The sequence below is a fragment of the Dermacentor variabilis genome, chromosome 1 (assembly GCF_050947875.1).
Source record: "Dermacentor variabilis isolate Ectoservices chromosome 1, ASM5094787v1, whole genome shotgun sequence".
Classification (NCBI taxonomy): domain Eukaryota; kingdom Metazoa; phylum Arthropoda; class Arachnida; order Ixodida; family Ixodidae; genus Dermacentor; species Dermacentor variabilis.
Genome location: NC_134568.1, coordinates 1309039 through 1328467, shown reverse-complemented (window position 1 = coordinate 1328467; position 19429 = coordinate 1309039). Strand labels below are relative to the sequence as shown.

Here is a 19429-nt window from a genome sequence, read left to right as displayed (position 1 = left end):
TTGGAATTTACCACTGACTTACACTTCAGCATGGATGAAAATAAACAAACTCATTGCATGTTCCTTGATTTTTCTAAATCCTTTGATCGCGTAGCTCATGTAAACACAAATGAGCCCATATGGGCGTTTTAACAGTTGATATGCCATTTTTCCCCCGAGCTTAAAATGAGCACTCCCACGAGAAGAAGTAAAATAAGCTAGAACCATTATTCTACCCCCGACCCCATTTGAAGGGGCATTGCGGTTGTAAAATGGGGGTTTTCAAGGAATAACGGTGGCGTAGGGGAAATTGGGAGTGTTGAAATACACCCATATCTGAGACGAGCCAAACAGAGAAAAGAATAACTCAGCCATGACCAACAAGGCAGTCAGCCGCAGCGACAATTTCAGTAGGATTATTTCTGCAGTCAGATTCGAAATATCCCGCGCAATGTGTGTCGGCGCTGTTTTTCTGGTCGGAGTAGCCGCGCCTTGGCGGTGCATAGGACGCCGAAGTAGGAACTACGCGCGGAGGAACACCGGCCTTCGGAGCGCGCGCGCGCGCGCGTTGAAACCTGCGATCGAGCAGCCATTTGCCAGCGACGGAACATTCTTCTACCGTGGTTGATGTTTCCCACTGCTTTGAACCCCCAAGACTCCACGGTAAGTGACTTTGAACGATTATTACATGTTCTATGAGTGTGCATGTGTTCTAAGTGAGGAGACGCGCTGATATGACTTATTGAGGGTCTCTGTACAACATGGCGCGACAGTTGGCCGTCCAGAACCATTTTGCACGATCACTGTGTTTCTTCGAGCTTTGTCGTAATCGAGGCGACTTGAGTACTCAGAGTCAAGCGAGTGTACTTAAAAATTAGGATTTTATATAATGAGGGACTTTGCCGCGTCTTCAACTGGGTGTAGTGAGCATTCGACATGATCCCCGAAGCGCAAGCCACTACCATAATAGTTACGTGCAGTGCGAGGTGAGCTAAGCTTCGCCGCCTAACCGCGGCCTGTAAATGTGGCGGCTCGTTAAGGGTTTACTGCGGTGCGCGTGTGTGAGTGTTTGTACAGCGATCATTTGAGCGAGAACCGGCGGCGCTTCTTTGTGCGCGGTATCTGCTAGCTGGCGCGTACGCGGCGCCAATCCCCTAGCTCGTGCGCTTGTGTGCAGTAGGTCGCCCACTTAGCGCGCATTGTGCAGATTTGCCAGTACGCTCCTTGCTATCGTCTGTGTCTCTTCGCGCCCACGTCGCTGATTGTGCAGGCAGTGCGCGATTGTGGCACGTAGCATGTAGAGCCTGCGCCCGTCGACTTTGATCTACGGGCGTGAAATGTCGGCGGCGCGTTTGTGGTATTAAAAGCCTGTGGTGAGCTTTTAACGGCACTACGGGTCAACGCCGCATGAGCTGCCGGTCGAGTATAAGAACCTCTTTATTGTTAGCGTACTGCTTGGCGGTAACAGGTGTCCTGCTTGGGTTCAGATTACTGGATACGCCGTCACTTGAACCTCGGCGGCCGGAGCAGGTGAGTACCAGTGGCGCCGGCACCTCGGCGGGCAGAAAACGGTGCCCGTGCCGTGACGAGATATATCAATTTACGCGATAGCATTGCCGGCGATAGGTCATACGGGTGCGTCGCTCCATGCATGTGTTCTTTGCTGAGGCCGCCACTACGCCTGCGGTGCACATACTACGCTATATCTATATAGTCGATGCTTGTGCAATGTTGTTATTCAACAGCTGGCGCTGTGCTCTGGATACCTGGACTTGTTTAATGTTTAATTACTTTGCTGCTGTGCCATTGCGTATTGGGTACAGATATTTAGTTTTGAATTCTAGGTGCCAAATTCACACAAAAATGTTGCGCTTTTCAACTCACGATCAAATCACACATCACAGCCTCATCCTATATTGCACGAGTATTAATAACAAAATTTATGTTGCTGGTGAAAAAAAAAAAGGCAGACCGATCAACCTGTATCTGTGAGAAAAATGTGCTTGAAGTCCGCCATTGTCTATAAAAAAAGGTACTACCTTGGTATTCAATGTCAGTAACACTCATAAGTTATGCATCCTCTTGTGTGAAATAATTTGTCTTAGTAGCCATTCATTGTAAGGGATCAGCAAACATCTCATAGCTTAAGTAGTGCATAAGTGCATGAGTTGGGCAAAGGTATTGGTTTGTAAAGAGCAAAGCCATTAAGATATAAAATATTGGCAAGCTTAGTTTAACAATAAGCTGATGAATATACAAAACCTAATATAGCAGCAGATGTTCTCCAAGATAAGGTTGAGACCAGCTTTTTCGTGTTCTGTGTGATCATTGTAGTGTCAACTTTCTCATTTTTATTTCAGGACTGTGGCTGCGGTCGTTTCATTGCCAACTGTGAGGATAAAGCAGCTTCATGGCCGGAGATCGGGTGCCTCCCATCAGTTTCCCTTTTCAGCAATAGAGGCCTTGGTATGCTCTTACCTAGAGTTTGCTTTTTTACCCTGTATGTTTTGAGCGCAATGGCTAGTTTAGCGGCATTACTTAGAGTGATTGGTGTGACACCTGTTCCATAGGAGGTATGCAGGTTATCCCACTTAACTTTAGCAAACTTTAAAAAATATGAATATGCCACCTAGCAGCACAGAACCTAGGTAATGTTGTTTCCTGTCTCTTGGAAATACTTGGATTTTCTGCATTTTGCCTAATTACCAAATTAGTCTTAATCAATTAATCAACTTCTCAAATGTAATTAGATAAAAAGTCTGAATTATAAAATTGTAGAGCAATGTGAAAATTTCCCAGTACAGCCATCTGTGGCTCAATATGTGCTACATAATGTGTTTTTAGAGCATGAAAGAAGCCTGAGAATCTCGCAAAGTGCCTTGAGTGTGTTTGTGTGTGACAGCGCCTGTGTTGTGTTCTTCCTTCAGTCCTCGTCTTTTGCGCTGTACAAACAGTCGACCTCGTGTGGCCACTCCTGTGGCAGTCTTGCATGTATTTGAGTGTTTGCCCTGTATAGGCATGTGTGTTTCCAGTAAGAAAAAAAATTCTGAAGGAGCCCAACGTGATGTATTTCAGGACAAGTGTATAGTGTAAATTACTACGTGACAATAAAATAAGAAACTGAAACAAGACTCCACAGTAGAGGTATGCAGGTGTGTGCATCAGCATAATGACGAAAACCTCGTGCAAGTTTAGAAAAATATTCATTAAGTTGGTTTCTGTCATTCTTCTCTGTCACATTATTATTGCAAAAATGTGCTCTCTAGTATTGCACGATTAAAAACACAGTTCAAATACATCATTTGCTGGAACCTTGACATTCATAGCAACATAGAGAGGAATGGTTAAAAATTTGCTTTGCTTCTCTGACATTCATTTTAGGTCCTTCTCATGTTTTCTGAGCTTCTTAAAGTATCATAGACCCCTTCCAGGGTTTACAGGCAGCTTGAGCACATTGTGCCAGATTGTGGAGAAGCTGCAGAGGTTGCAGTGTGTATAGTGGTGTCCGGTAAATGCAAGTTTATCGCATGATGCATTATGCTCAGTACCCATTATATTAAGCTATAATTTTAGCAAAAATCTGTTTTCCAGATATATATCAATGTGTCTCCAAAGAACTGCACTTTTTGAAAGAGTTGCTCATTCTCTGTCTACTGTTCGGTGTTGTTAAATGCATGTATGTTGGACAGCATAGTGTTTGGCCTTCAGCTGAAGGTAGTACTGTACTTAGTAGGTAGTAGTGTAGGAAGTGGCAGCAGTAGTAGCTTTGTGCATGTGTATAAAGCTGCAGTAAGCCAAATGTGAAAAGATAAGGGCTAATACAATACAGCCATGTAGAAAAATTTACATAAGCAAACTGTTTGATGCAATCCCTAGAAAAGTAAGCAAAAATGTAAGAATGTGCTTATATGATAAACAGTACCTATGTTTCAGGCGCATGGCCTTCTACCGCCATATTCCATAACAGTTCATTATTTAACACTTTAAAACTACTTGCCCTGTTTATGTCGAACTGCTCTAAATTCTAAAATTTTCATTGATTGCACTATGAAGGTTTTGGCCGTGGCTTAAGTTACTGCCAGAATTAAATTTATAGTTGTGGCCGTCCTATGTGTGATAACAAAAAGCCATTTTGGAACCAGGTGACTGTTATGCAGTATGCTAAGTGTGCGTATTAGAACAGTCACTTATATTTTCATTGTAACCATGTATAAAGTATGTATGTACACATCTCGAAGCCATAGACTGTGTACTCTTAATTGGAGGTGTTATTGTGTGGAGTAGGTTATTTTGTAAGCATTGTCTAGAATTTGCACTACATTAAGGTGTAGTGAAGCCAAGTGAAAAATATTGTTAAGACAAAATGGCTAAACTACCTCTTTAAGAGTATTAAGCGCACTTAGATGACTTTACAGCATGTAGTAAAACAGGAATTGGAACTGAAGTGCTTAATTTTTGTTCATTATTACCATATGGCACCAACATGCAATGAAGACAAAAGAGGAAGAGAAGTGAAGTGCATTAAAGGGCAACTCGCTCCTGATGGAAGCTGCATTCACATCTACATGATGCAGGCAATCTTTGAGTTATAGCAGCATCTATCCACCTGTTCACTTTGTTGCACATTTGTATTGTTTATGTACTAAGTCTGGCCCTGGAAGTGTTAGGCAGTGCCACTTGTGGCATTGGTACTGCATGCAAGACATCCTTCTAACCACAGGTGTTATGTATTATGTAAACCTAAGTTCTTTTAAATTCATGTAACCCACAAAAGTTCCATTTGAAAGGATGTGCCATATTTGCCACCATTGCCATGAGTAGCACTAGCTGACAGTCACAGGGTGAGACGTTAACCTTGCTCAGCTATTATGGAAAACTATTTTACATACAAATGTGGTAATTAGTATACATGCCGAAAGCCTCACAGAATAAAATTTTTTATTCGCATCTTACAACGATTGTTATTTTGCTTTAACTCAGGAGGCCTTTCTACCTGCATTGCATCCTGTGGCTGGACCACTCCAATGATCTCAGCAGAATCGTTACACAGGTGTGTTCTTTTGCGATTCTCAGTACTGATATTTTCTAGTTTACGTTCGATGCAAATGCACAGATCAAATGAAAAACAGGTTAAAAGATGAGCTCACAGGCACTGTATCCAAATGTTTGTTAGGAAGGAAAATCTTTTTTACAAGTTGTAATTATAGCAACACAAGAGAGTGTGCACATCACACCACCAGTACCTAGCAAGAAACAGCACTATACCGTAGAAGAAGCCAAAACATCAGGCGAAAACCTGTACTAAACTAGGGACTGTATTAAGACGTTTTGGAGGCTTAAACTATTTCTTGGGTTACTCTGTCTAATTGCTTGAACTGAACTGACGTGTCCTGCAAAACAGTTTGCATTCGCATTTGATACAATCTGCAGCAAAATATGAACAAAGGGCTGCAATACTCTAAGGGCCTACTATTGAAGTTGCAACCAGCCTTCCCAGTGTACTGCAGCCTCAGGAAAATGATATGTGGTACATTGCACCACATGCACACACAACAAATTTTGATCCATAAGCATCTGTACACTGTGCTTGTGCAGGACTGTGCAACTGGCTGTTTGTTTGTGACTGAAACAGCTACGTGCATCAAGACTGTATTGGGAAGCCGCCATCTTTTTCAGTCAGTGTAACAGTCCATAAACATATGGATTTCCATGAGCATTTTGTCTGCCACACTTTTCTTTGTCGTTTTTTTTTTTTTTTTGCACTCCAGCTTTGATGGCTGCAAGACACTTCAGGCTGGCTGAAGAGACAGTTGTAGCCTAGTAGGTGGCCTCACAAAGTTGTTATTTTGATTTTTAAGAGCCAACTTGCTTTGGACAATGCTGAATAACACATCAAAAGGCACGGGATTATTGACAAGGTTAGAATGACTTTGAAAGAAGTTACAGGCTTCTTTTTAACTCTGATCTGTCTGCTGAGACCGAATTATGTCAGCTTTTAATGAAGCAATGTTCAGGTTGGAAAACTGCAAGGCTGTGTTGGTACTCAAACACCATCATTGCTTCATATAGCTGAAGTTGCTGTGACATCAAGGCAGAAGCAAATGACATGGCAAAGGAAAGGTTGGTGGACAAAGGACTCTCATTGGCAATTATGTAGGTTCAAGGGCTATTGCACTGAGTAAGAAAATGTGTTCCTGATACAGCGTGAACAGTGTTAATGCTGAAGAACAAACTGGCACCATCTCCCCAGTCCTACACAAGCACATGCACAGAAAGGGATGCCAGTTGGCCTTGAGGGCCACCACTGGAGGGATCACCTGCTATCGCTATGACATAGAATGTGACATCAGATGACTATAGTTCACACCTTTGCTGCAGCTCGCTGGCTGGGCAGTTGAAGCCTTGATTGTAAGGATGAAAAGTTTCAATCACAAGGCGGCAATTTAGTTGCCAACTCTTACAGCATGGTTCACTACTCAGTGCTGCAGTGCTGGACGTATTTGACCAAGCCTGGTGCGATTTCTCATGAGTACCCATGTTCAAGCTGCCGCTAGATACTTAGTTGATAAAGTCACTGAAAATGAAATTTGATCATCGAAAGAGTCATGAAAACGATGCACACAAGGCTTGTAGCATGCTCAGTTGGTATGACCTCAGTCAAAACACCCAGTGTAGAGATGCTGGCAAAAGTGCAGCAGAAGTGTGGATTGAGGAGACAAAAATATAAGCTGTTCAAGTTCCACGTATAACAGACCGATAATAAATCGTCGTTCAGCAAGAACTCCGGCAAAAGGGGCAAGCCGCACTCCCCACAACGAATGCTATAAAAACAGTTCTGTTATTGCAGCAAAATTGCCTATGGGGAACCAGCGCTGGATAGGCGGCACGTCGAAAAGAGTGCGTTGCACGCCGCCCTGGCGACGAAACGCGGCATATTCCAGCCACACAACCAGACGACACACACATATGCAGCCGTATTATAGTTCGTATGTTCCGTTTTCGCACCGCTTCAAGTGGAGTTTTTGTAAAGAAGCTAGCGCCATCAAGTGAAGAAATGACGAAAGAAGCTTTTTAAGCTTTATATATTTTTCACAGTGCGTCGCGACGAGCACGTGTGTTTCTTTAACGGTTGCGTCGTGTATCGATGCCATGCTTGCGTGGCTGCTTGCCTCGCAAATCTAGCAGTTATGGCTCCTGTCGTGCTGCGCTATGGTTTCGTAAGTATTAGTTGGCCTGAAGATATTCCATATTTCTCTGGCTAGACATAAAAAATTCAGATGTTACTTCGCCACAGCAGTCAATGCAGAAGAAAGCTTTATCGCATCAGCTGACTCGCGCAAGCAAAGGTTTGAGTGCTCCGCTGCTTGATCCGTAACAATCCTGGCTACATTTAGCGCTAATTACATAAATTTGCCGGATGCATCTCCGCGCCGAGTCCTCATCCGCATGCGCATTTTTATAAACACATAGGTGGCTTAGTCGCGCGCGCGCCGGCACTATGCGCATACAACTCGTATTACAAGGCAGCTTCCCTCTCACATAATTCTTGACAATGAATGGATAATTTTTACCTTTCGTATCGTTCACTTGGTGCGGTGGCGTTGGAAGGGGCTTGGCGGTGGCATTGCGAAGGAGAAATGGTACATATGCCGGATGGTGCATGCTATTGCTCATTTTGTTTCAGACGAAATACCGACTGCAGATTCTGCTGTTTGGTACTGTCTGCCATGGCTGACCGTCTTCACTATCGAATAAACCAAGGATACACGCGAAATTTGATTTAGAAACCAGCCCGACACCGCTTGACAAGGCGACAAGATGGGAGCTTACTCCGCTCGCCTGACTGCTTGGATCCAACGCCGCCTCCGTTCTTGTTCGTAGGGTTTAGATGGAAAGACGCAGAAGGATACATCCTCCCTCATCCAACTTAGTTGTGGCACTTGTATACGCAACAGTATCGTCGGCGCCCTTTTGTTTTCCTTCGACTTTAAGGGCACGCAACGCAATTTTCGTCCGCGGGGGAGGCTGCATTGTGCACGTTCTGACCGCCAGGGCGGCGCTGCAGGCGCCGTGAAAACTCCAGCGCTGGTTCCCCATAGCTCTTTTGTGAAAGATCATGCCAACTGAATAACCAATACAAGAGCATCAAGTTGCTCCAATAAAAGACTTGTTACGCTACACACGAGACTGGGACGTAAGGTCTAGGTTGTTTTGTAGCCAAGATGCCCACAAGCAATGCTTAAAACATGTAAACACTTGGAAGTGACTGATTAAACTGCTGCCATGATTAAACTGCTGATTAAACTGATTAACACTTGATAGCTGGTATCACACAATGTTTTCTATGCCACGGAAATATTCCAGCACGTGGGGGCCACAATTCTCCTAAGGCCAATACAGACACAGGGTGCCAGCAAGCATGGACTAAAGATTTTTCCGTTTGCGTTGATGCAGTCTACCACATTTGGTTTTCTTGGGTGCACAGTCACACTGGGGTAACAATTTTCTGCCTGAATATTCATCGCAGGGAGCACTGCAGCCAGCTAAAGCGAGTTTTTTGTTCACACCTTGCCACAGATGCGGCAAGATGTAGACGACCCATTTTTCTAGGCACATTTGTTGGGTTCAAGAAGGAACACAGAGTAGCTTAAGAACTTTATTCCTTCTAGATTTAAGGCGTGGGGCCAGGTATTACCCATTGTTTTAAGAATTTTACCAAACCGGGAAAGATTCTTTCTTGAAAGTCTTCTCATATCAGCTTGATACAGTCCCTGGCTTAGTATGGGTGCATGTGCTGTGGCTTTGTTTTAGTCTGTTTAAAAGGTCGTTTTCCTTTTGAGTGCTCCAGTCGCAAGGAAATCACAAATATATTTTGATTTCAGGAACCCTTGTGACATTACACAATTCCTTTACATGTTGCAACCAAGCTTATTTTTTAAACACATGCCTTTCTTTCAGCATGAAAAAAACATCTTAGATGAAACAAGGCAAAAATGGCTGCTTATGCATTTGTACGATATTCCAACTGAGAGGGGTGAAAAGTAATAAAATGTTCTACTTTCATAATTTTTCTACCATGTGTACAAAATTTCTTAATAGGCATGAAGCAAATTCACTTTTATCACTAGCCTATTACAGAAACAAAAAATGACAAACTGAGCTTTTAAGTGGGCCCTCAGAAGGGCCTAGTCCGTGCATCTTCTTTTCTAGCGCCATGGTTGTGAGCGCAGCTGAGCACATCTGCAGCCTTCACAGCCTGTTCTAGAGGTGATCTGCTGCGTGTGGAAAGACTAGACGTGCTGATATGGCATGGTATTATGTGCACTGTCTTCCCACGTGTTTAGTACACGGGGTTGCATAATCTGTAGTTTCAGAGATGTATTGAAGTTTGAGACAGACAAAGCATTCGCCTCCACTGCCAGCACTTTTCATGATAGTGTCGTTCCACTGCGTGTGGCAGTATCAAAGAGGACAGGGTGGATGCGAAAGCAAGGCTGGGTTTGCTTCATGCTACCTATGTGAAGGTATCGTTAACACACCGTGAAACCGTATTTTTGGTCGCTGACTCTCAAATTCAAAATTTTTTTCTCATTCAGATTTGTGTTTTCTGACTGCGGCCCTTTCCGTGGGAAAACAATCCATTTGCAAATGTACTTATTTGACTAAACGGTCGAATCTGAGTGCAACAAACCAAATTGCTGATTTTAGTGGATTTGTTATGTAGGGGTTCCTTTATACATGACTCCAGAAAAAGCCGACCATTGTCTGCTCACACTCCGCCGCGCCCACCCATGTAGGAATAAACTTAATTTTGGTTGGCCACGATGCTTCGGTGTAGTAGCTGTCAAGTGTCCACCCATACACATTTTGTTGGCTTCCCGAAAACCTCAAAGAACAGCTGTATTTTGCTTATGTGCATTCACTAATCAAATAAGTACATGTTTTCTAGAATCCCCATATTATTGAGTTAGCTGGTCTGCTTGAAAATGTTCAAAATATGGCAGTTAGATTTGTAATAGGAAGTCATACTAAAAGGCTTTGTATTACTGAGAGTAAGGGTAAGCTGCAATGGCAGGATTTAACAGACTAGGAAATCTCTTCAGTTAAAATTATTTCAAGCATATACTGTACCAAACATGTAGAGATAGAGAAATTCATATCAGGCTATCATCATACCTCACAAGAAAGAGATTACACTAAAAAGGTTTATTAATTTCCTTTTACTTTTAGGTGATGCCTCACATTGTTTTTTCCTTGGACCAAAGGGCTGCAAGGTTTTTCAACCTGCAAGTGTTTGCATAGTTTTCAAAGATAATTCCCTCCCTGCTTTGTGTGCTTGATTTGAATGTAAGTTACATTACACAGAATGTATACCCCCCCCCCTGCAATGCCAGTACAGACGAAGCAGGTACTAAATGAATAACCATGAAAGGATTTTGGAGCGAGCAAAAATGGCATGTGCAATAAAGATGCGTAGATGTCCCGTTGGTGTTGCTGTCAAACAAGAAATTGTGATATCGAGGGACTGAGCAAAGTAACTACATGTGTGCTTGCCAAACTATAGCTGTCATTTACACCTTGATTGTGACTTAGCTACCAAAATAAGTTTTTTGTCTTGTTGTTTTTCTGTTAAAATGAACTTTTTTATTTGTCTACTTTCGTTTGGGTTTTTGTAGCTATATCGTGCACGTGTGACCAATAATGCCGTGTGGAAGTTAGTGGTTGTTAATATTTATCACTGCCTGTCGTTTGTTCAATCTGTGTACTAAAGTCAATAGAGCATCAACCAGTATAAACCAGTGTGTTGAATTTGTTTTCTTGTTTTAGTACGAATGATCTGACTGGTTATGTGCCCAAATAAACAATTAGATTATGAAAACAAAGTTCATCAGAACATGTCATGCATTTTACTTATAATTACCCTATTTCAACTGCAGAACCCACATATTAAGGCATGTCGATTTAAGTAGAACAAGTCGTTTTGCAATCCTTAGTTCTGAACAGGTGAGAGCAGTGCTAAGGACACAAAGTGAGTCCACATAGATAAATGGCATGGTGCGCTGTGCACTGACTAATAATTGATGTGTTTTTGCAACAGACAAGCAAATAAATATCCAGTAACGCCTTGTCAAAGGCACGAAAGCACATAAAGAGGCAGGGGGTGGTCACATACAAATATACCACTTTCCTGTAACTTCAGAGAACAGGTGCTGCGCTGACACATTAATCTTGTTTTTTTCTTGTTATTTTGTGGGATTTGATTAGTTTCTGGGTCAATGGTTGCTGCTTTCCCTAACATGTTGCTCTTGTGAAATTTGGGCTGTCATCTGCACTGTTTACAGTGTATGTACCCTTATGGTCACATTATAGTGGTGCTTAATCGTGAAGGCTCTCATTCAAATATAAGCTTGTCTGGTCTACATATGCTTTTCTTCATGCCAAAGTAATAAGATATACCATGTTTGTGTCAGAAGGAAAGAAACTGAGACTGGTGTCTATTATTGCACATAAATCTATGCTTAGTTGTGTTAACATTTTTGCATAATTTCAGCAACTTATTTGGTGCATTTCTGTAACATTCACACTCTGGCTTATCCACTTAGGTGTAAGGAATAAAGGCAAAAAAGTAAAGCATTGCAGTGGATTTAACTTAATGCTCTTGATTCTTGTTACCTTCTTGGCAGCTTTTCTTTTTGGAAAAGCATATGTACAAAAGCATGTTTTGACCAAATAGGTTGATATTGGCAAGGCTTTGCGAGCACCACTGTAACGTGACAAAAGCAGTGTGTGGCCATTTGGTTATACAAATTCTGGTGTAATGACACCACAAAAAGTAAACAAAGAAAGATATGTACGCACATGACACAAGCACCGGATCTCACTTCAAGCTTTAAAATAAGGAAACAGGCAATATTTAATAACAGGTGGAGACATGATGTGATGATATCTGTTAAAAGAAATTCTTTATGCAGCACAACTAATGGATCACTGATACATTCGTCATTCTTTTTAAATGTTGCAAGCCACAATTGCCTTGCATGTTGTCAGGTCGTAAACCCTGGCTACAACGCAAGTTTTGTGGAACACAGGACCGCAGTCACATTCTTTGCAGTATTTAACATTGTGTGAGGGAAGATTGTTTCACACGGATGACTCATAGTCCCTCAATTTCCCTGATTTCGCATTAATAGAGCATCCCATCTGTCCAATGTAGGCACGGCCTTATGATGGCAGCAGACCACAACATTTGCGGCCTAGCTCACTAGATGCATATTGTGCTTCAAGCCACAACCAACCTTTTCCTTTTTTTGGCTTCTGCCTTTTATTACAGCACAAAACTCTCCTAACAAGGGCCTGAGAAAACAATGATTTGTGCAACTAAATTAGGCATGAATATGGAATATAATGAATGAGATGAAGTAAAAAAGTGGTTGCAGTTGTTTCGTATGCATTTGTAATTTTCATGGGTAATTGTGTAGCTGGTCTCTACGGTCAAAAATTTTTTTTCTGTATGAAACACGTGAAACGAGATTTGCTCTGATGAGAAAAAAAGACAAGCCAGGAAAACAAATTAATTTGTTGCGTGCAGCACAATTCGCAGGCGGTGCACTGTGCAACGGAGGTTATGTACAGTCAGCCATTCCCATCCAGTCATGCTTGCATTGTATACACACATTGTATTAATTTGAGATTGCTGCTAATGAAGTTTGTGTGGAATAACTCTCATTCGCACATAGTGATGCACTGCAAAATAGATTGGTTCATTCCTGTGTTCTTCAAAACTTGTAGCCAGAAATTATGAGCAGATGTACATAAGATAATTAAGCTTTGGCAGATTAGCACGAAAAGGACAAATGCATCAGTCATTCTCAGTTACATTGCACGCAGAATTTGTTTTTGAATTAATGACATCACTTCCTGTCACTATGTGTTGTATATGATGTCCGTTTTCTTATTAAAGCGAGAGTTGAGGTTAGGCGCTTGTGTCCTGCATGTCTTTGTCTTCGTTTGCTTCTGTGGTGCCATTACACCAGAATAAGTCCATGACAGGAGCTGCCAGTCTATGCAGTTATACTACATTGGGCTCAGTACGCCTGGCGGCCTGAATGTGACGAGTGCGAAGTAGCAGTAAGAACTTCAGAAGGGTAGAATTTTGTGTCAGTTGGTGGTGCATATTGCAGTATGGTGAAGCGCTATAGATGGAACAGTGTGAGGCGAGACAGATGGGAAAGTGCTACAGACAACTGTGAATGTTTACTGGAAAGTTTCGCTGCAGCGGGACAATGCATGCATTATCCTGGTGCAGCAAAATTTGCCAATGTTCATAGTTGTCAGTAGCACTTGCCCATCTACATTACACTTCACCGTACAGTAGTAGCAGTAACAACAGCAACCAACTGACCCGAGCAATAATCAAAGCCCACAGAATTGCCAAATTGTAGAAGAAATGTTTCAGTGTAGCGCATGTTTTGTTAACTGACAAGTAAATGGCGTACATGTCTGCGAACCGATGATCAGATGCATTTTTCATGCACATACATTATTTTGTACAACTGCTTCCTGCTTTGGTTTTTTATGGCTTTTAGGAAGCATTCCAAAGTACTTAACTGTTTGTCTGTTCTAAAATTGAATCTGTTCTCAGCCAGCACTATGTGGCATTACTGTGTAAGCCCTTACTTCGTCGGTGTCCTTCGCACTGTTCCCAACTAAATATGAATAACCAAATAACCATGTTTTTAAATTTTCAGATTATGAAGAGAATACTGTTAATATGTATTTCATTAGAAAAATTTTCTCAATTTTAGGAAGAAGTATGGCTGGCCCTAAGCCTGGTGCAAAATGAAGAAATGGCACTCCACATCAATTCATGTTTACTTGTCGTCATAGCCAGTCTGTTAGCTTAATTTTTGGTTCTTCCTATTGAATTCTCAAGAAAGGTACCAACTCTGTCATTCATTGAAAACAAATTTTTGCACTTGGGGATGCAGCCATGCACAAAGCCTTCGAGCTCATTAATATCTTTATTTTTTAAAGAAAGTGCAGCTCCTGCGTGGAGCAATTGGTTGAATAAGACGAGGGTAAATGAAAAGATGGCGAAATTAGTCATCAACAGTTGTCCAACAAAGGAAGTCTCAAGCTGGAGCCAACATCTTTGCAAGAAAACCAAATGGCTCCAGCCTGAGACATTCGTTGTTCAACGTGGCAAGCCTCCTTGTCGAACTATTTCCTCTAGCCTGAGACCTATATCCATTCCACCACCCTGGACCAACAATACACCTATACATTTGGCAACCCATGGCAAGGTAACAAATTCACATTCAAAGAAAGGGAATGTAGTGTGCACCCTGGAAGGTAGCATGAACAGTATTTTATTTACTTCATGAAATGCAGATTTGCTATCCAATTACTTTATTTTGATCCCCATTTTATAATTGGACAGCATGGTTCCTCGGGGAGAATAATAATTCGAAGCTCACACAATTTTGCTCCTTTATGTCCGTTAAATCTGTCCTGGTTGCTACACTATCAGCTCTGTCTGCAATTGCATAGCAGTGTTTTGAGTATGCATCCAAATTCAAAAGAATAGTTAGGCTTCTACCTCAGAATGTCTGCTACTGCGTTGCAGCTCGAATTCTATATCTAGGTGGTCACTGTGATGCCATGTGCTTTTTAAATAAGACCAATATGCTATTTGAAGGGCAATTAAATGCAATCTCAAATGACCTCAGCTCGGGGACTGACACGATTGGAGGTCAATGTGATAAGGAGGATTTGATTTCTGAAAACAAGGCACTTAAACGTGAGAAAGCATGACTAATTTCGTCTAAAGATGCTGCTATTGGATATGATCAGGGAAGGTACTTGTTCGTGGCTGCATTTGCAACATGTTACATTGCTGGCTTTATATATTGCACTGGGTACAGTGAAATGTTGCTTGCACAATATTCAACTAAACATGGTAGCCATGCTAAAGTGTCCATGCAGAACACAACTCATCCACTATTATGGACTACAGTGGAATCTCGATAAACGAAAATCGCTTCGAAGCTGCCGCTTAAATAGGACAACATCCTGATAATTGGTTGGCTCTCTGCAATGTCTCTCAGTAAATATAACGCCTGGTAAATGGAACCAATTTCCCTGGCATCTTGAGGCTCCATTTAAAGAGCACCCACTGTAAAAATATAGGGGGGATCCTGTTTGGAACTTTCGTAAATCTAGTCTTAAACAAAACCGCATTTCAGTGGGAGCGAAATGCAAAAGCCACCCGTGTACTTAGACAGGTGCATGTTAAAGAACCCCAGGTTGTCCAAATTAATTCGGGGCTACTCGCTATGGCATGTCTCATAATCAGAAGGTGGGTTCTGGTTCGTAAAATACGATAATCTTTAATAGCTCGCTCAGAAATACAGCACTAAATTATGTAGCTTGTTTATGTAATTAGTCCCAATTTCTTAATTTAGTACTTTAACATTTATCATATTTGTGTGCTAGTCCATGCAAAATACCACTGATCGGCCTCATTATACAAGCCACTGTTAATTAGGAATGGCTTAGTCAAGCAACTTAAACTTACAGCACAAACACCTAAGACGAACCACAAAAGGAAGATACGACACACACTGGTGCTAACAACTTCTTTATTTCTTCGTCGTCGATGCAATATAAACCCTAGGCCACACTACTGCGCAGGCACTCAGATTACATTACAGAGATCTGCCAAATTATCACATACGCAAACGTAGGAAGTCAAATTCAGATGGATGCAGGGACAAAGATATCTTACTAATGCAATTATCACCCTGCCTTTTTTGTGGTAGGCATCTAAGGCAAGCCGCACATGCTCATTCTTGCTTTTGCCAAGAATCGACGTCCCATCAAGTTGTGTCTCACAATTGTTGCAAGAGTTTATATGCGCACCAAGGTGCGCTCCTCTATCTACATTTTTGTTTACTTGTTGCGCATGTTCCCTGAGTCGCTCATTGACGCAATGCCCTATCTAGCCAAGCTATGTCTTACCACATGAGAGTGAATGGTATAAACCATGCCGACCGCGCACAACACGTATGAAGCATCATGCCGAATTTGGCATCCTCCTCTGCTCTCTCCGCAGGTGCAGGAGCATAGCTTTAAAAGCTTGTTCGGTGCAGAAAACGCCACAGAACACTATGCCTGCAAGCAACTTTCTTGAGTTGATAGATGACCTTATGTGTTTAAGGGACCACGCAGGGAACATGCGAAAAAAAGTAAAAAAAAATGTAGATAGAGGAGTGCACCTTGTTGCGCATATAAACTCTTGCAAAAATTGTGAGGCACGATTTGATGGGACGTCGATTCTTGGCAAAAGCATGAATGAGCTTGCGCGGCTTGCCTTAGAGGCCTACCACATAAAAAGGCAATGTGATAATTGCATCAGTGACATAGCTTTGTCCCTGCACCCATCTGAATTTGACTTCCTACGTTTGCAATGGGATAATTTGGGAGATCTCTGTAATGTAATGTGTGCGCCTGTGCAGTTGTGTGGCCTAAGGCATATATATGCATCGACGACGAAGAAATAAAGAAGTTGTCAGTTAGCGCCAGCGTGTGTCGTATCTGCCTTTTGCGGTCCGTCTTAGGTGTTTGCGCTGTAAGTTTTAAGTTCAGAATTATGTACCAACTAGGCCAAATGTAGTTTTACTCTTAGTCAAGAGAGCTCAATATGTAGTCTGTGCAAAAGTGTGGATTGTCAGTACAAAGTAACAGTTCAAACACATGGCTCTGTAGTTACAGTTCAGTATGAAACGAGATAAGATTTCTTAGCATTTCTTTCACTTACTAATTTCATTGTGTTAGGACATGTAGAATACTAGCAACTGGCATGCTTACAATGTACAGTGTTCTTTTTTAAAATCCAGACATTTGTTTTACTGGGGCAGAAATGTGCTTTCTTTTGGGCCCGGAAGTGAACATATATTTCTTACATTTGGTGTAAAATAAATTTTCTTCACTGTCAGTGTGTGTCTCGTGCATTTTTCCTTTCAGCAAGTAGCAACTGCTCTCGAAGGCGTTTTCTGGCCTCGGAGGCACTGCCGATAAGCTAGGACGACTGTATAAAAGCTTTCCAAAGAGTGGCTCTGTGATCAGCGAAAGGAAAAAAAAATGAAGACGTGCGGTGATGGGTTCATTCGCCATTGGACCACGTGTGCGCGTGACTTAGTCGATTCAGCGGTGGCCCTGTGCCTTCGATTGGACCACGTGTGGCGAGCCCGCGGCGAAATGCTTCGTGGCGGTACGCCGCGCCTATGCAGCAGCAGACGGAACACCGCAGGCCAAGGTGTCGGACGCCGGCGTTCGCTCCGAGCAGGTGCGACGCCTGCTCGGGTGGCAGCTCACGGACGGCCGAGTACCCTTGAGCCTTGATCGCCAGCGTTCGACATTTCGGCCTGCGGTGTTCTGTCTGGCGCTGCGTAAGCGCATGACCCGTGCCACCAAACATTTCGCTACGTGCTTGCCGCACCTAAACTAAAATGCCTTTAATTCCTTCACAAAACTCCCATTGTGCCTCCCAGTCAAATGGGGGTGAAGTGGGCGTATTACGGTACCCCCGTTGTGTGCCCAAATAATGCCCACGTCATGGGAGTTTTATCGTACGCCCTTTCAATGGGAGCAAAAAGATGTACAAAAGGGAATGCGCTAGAGGACAAGCAAAAAACGCCCATCTGGGTGTTTTTTGTTTACAGTGCATATGGTCGACTAATATCCAAATTATCAGCCCTTAGACTAGACTCGCTTACACTAACTTGGATCCGGAATTGCCTTTTTCTCCGTCAAGAGTTCAAAGTGGTTAATATAACTTTTTCTCCCCCCGTTGCTAGTATCTTCCGGTGTTCCTCAGGGAAGTGTTCTAGGGCCCCTTTTATTTTTGATCTATATTAATGATCTACCACTTAACATATCATCAGGCATGCGCTTATTTGCGGGTGATTGTATCATATATCGTACAATTACGGATGTCGAAGATCACATCGCTCTGCAAAATGACCTTAACATTATTTCCCATTGGTGCAAAATCTGGCTTATGTCCCTTAACCTATCCAAATGCAGGCTCATAACCTTCAGTCGCAAATGCAATGATTCTAACTTTACATATGTCTTAGATACTATACCTGTATCCCAATTTCCATCATATAACTACCTAGGCGTGCATCTGACACATGATCTTTCCTGGGCCTTGCACATCACCACCATTTGCGCCAGGGCTTCCAGAACTTTGGGTAACTTACGTCGTAATTTAAGAAACTGCCCAACCAATGTCCGTAAAGTTGCCTACCTAACATACGTCCGTCCTCAGCTCGAGTTCGCATCATCAATCTGGTCTCCTCATCAAAAATATCTAATTTCCATGATTGAAGCGATACAAAACCGTGCTGCTCGTTTCATCTCAAAAATACAGCCGTCATCTCTCCCCCCCCCCCAGCATTACTCAAAAACTAATAATACTCTCGAATCCTTAGACACCCGTCAAGTATATAAACTGCGCTTATCTTTCACTTCTACCCCGAGAATCCCCCTAGCTCATGTCCAATCGATTAAACTACCATCGCTCTTTCAAACGCATCTACGGCCACAGGCAAGCATTCACTTCATCGACACTGCCCAGAGCAATAACATTATTGAATCGTCTTCCCAACGAAATCGTTTCAGTAACCGATCACGCATCGTTCCGCAACCAAGTGTATAAATTTTATACATATTAAATACTGTAGCTATGTTTCGTTGTGATTACGTGGGGGTGCATTGTCACCATGTTGTTCTTTTTTTACCGTACCAGTTGTTGCCGTGCGCTTATTGCCTGCCCATTGAACATGCTGTCTCCACCCCTTGTGAATCTTACATGCTTGCGTTTTCGCGCCCTTGCAAACAATATCCTTTTTGTAACTATAGTGTCCTTGTGTCATGTTAACCTTTTTTTATTTGTACTATATAACCACATTGTATTGTTTGATACTAAGTTGCTCCTGTTACACTTTTGTTTGATTCAATCGCCGCCTTACTCAACGTTCCTGACGGAACTTGAATAAATAAATAAATAAATAAATAAATATACTAAGGTACCACAGGACGACACTACAACTGCTCGTTGGCAGTTCCGCCAGACGTCGCTTTGGACTTTATTTGTCATTCAATTAGTGAAAAGAAAGTATTCGATAACACTATGAAAACAGGGGGCACGCTGATTATTATTTTAATCAGATAATGACTATTTCAAGAAGAGGTCGTACTAAAAGGACGACAGCACCGCCGTGCTCGCTCCAGGTGGTGGTTCCGTGATTCCGAAGCCACATTTGGCGAGCAGCATGTCTCTCTGTTGAGACAGCGGACTGTGAGGCGTGCGATCATGTTAGTCACAAGAGGAACCACAGGTACCACTTGCAAGACCAGCAACTCTCGGCGACACAAGGGCCAG

General features: G+C 42.5%; 1 protein-coding gene across 3 annotated transcripts in view; it reads left to right on the top strand.

The window, feature by feature from the left end:
- Window positions 1-560: 560 nt before the first annotated feature.
- LOC142575029 (uncharacterized) overlaps window positions 561-19429 on the top strand; it is a 129356-nt gene continuing 110487 nt past the window's right edge. The window contains exons 1-4 of one of the 3 annotated variants that reach the window (XM_075684008.1): window positions 561-642; window positions 2340-2445; window positions 4960-5029; window positions 13785-15606. In XM_075684008.1, the coding sequence (XP_075540123.1) occupies window positions 607-642; window positions 2340-2445; window positions 4960-5029; window positions 13785-13806 (234 nt within the window). In that variant the 5' untranslated portion in view covers window positions 561-606 and the 3' untranslated portion in view covers window positions 13807-15606. Of the gene's footprint in view, window positions 643-1007; window positions 1510-2339; window positions 2446-4959; window positions 5030-13784; window positions 15607-19429 lie in introns of those variants that run through there. The other 2 variants (XM_075684000.1, XM_075684004.1) reach the window with 2 other exon arrangements.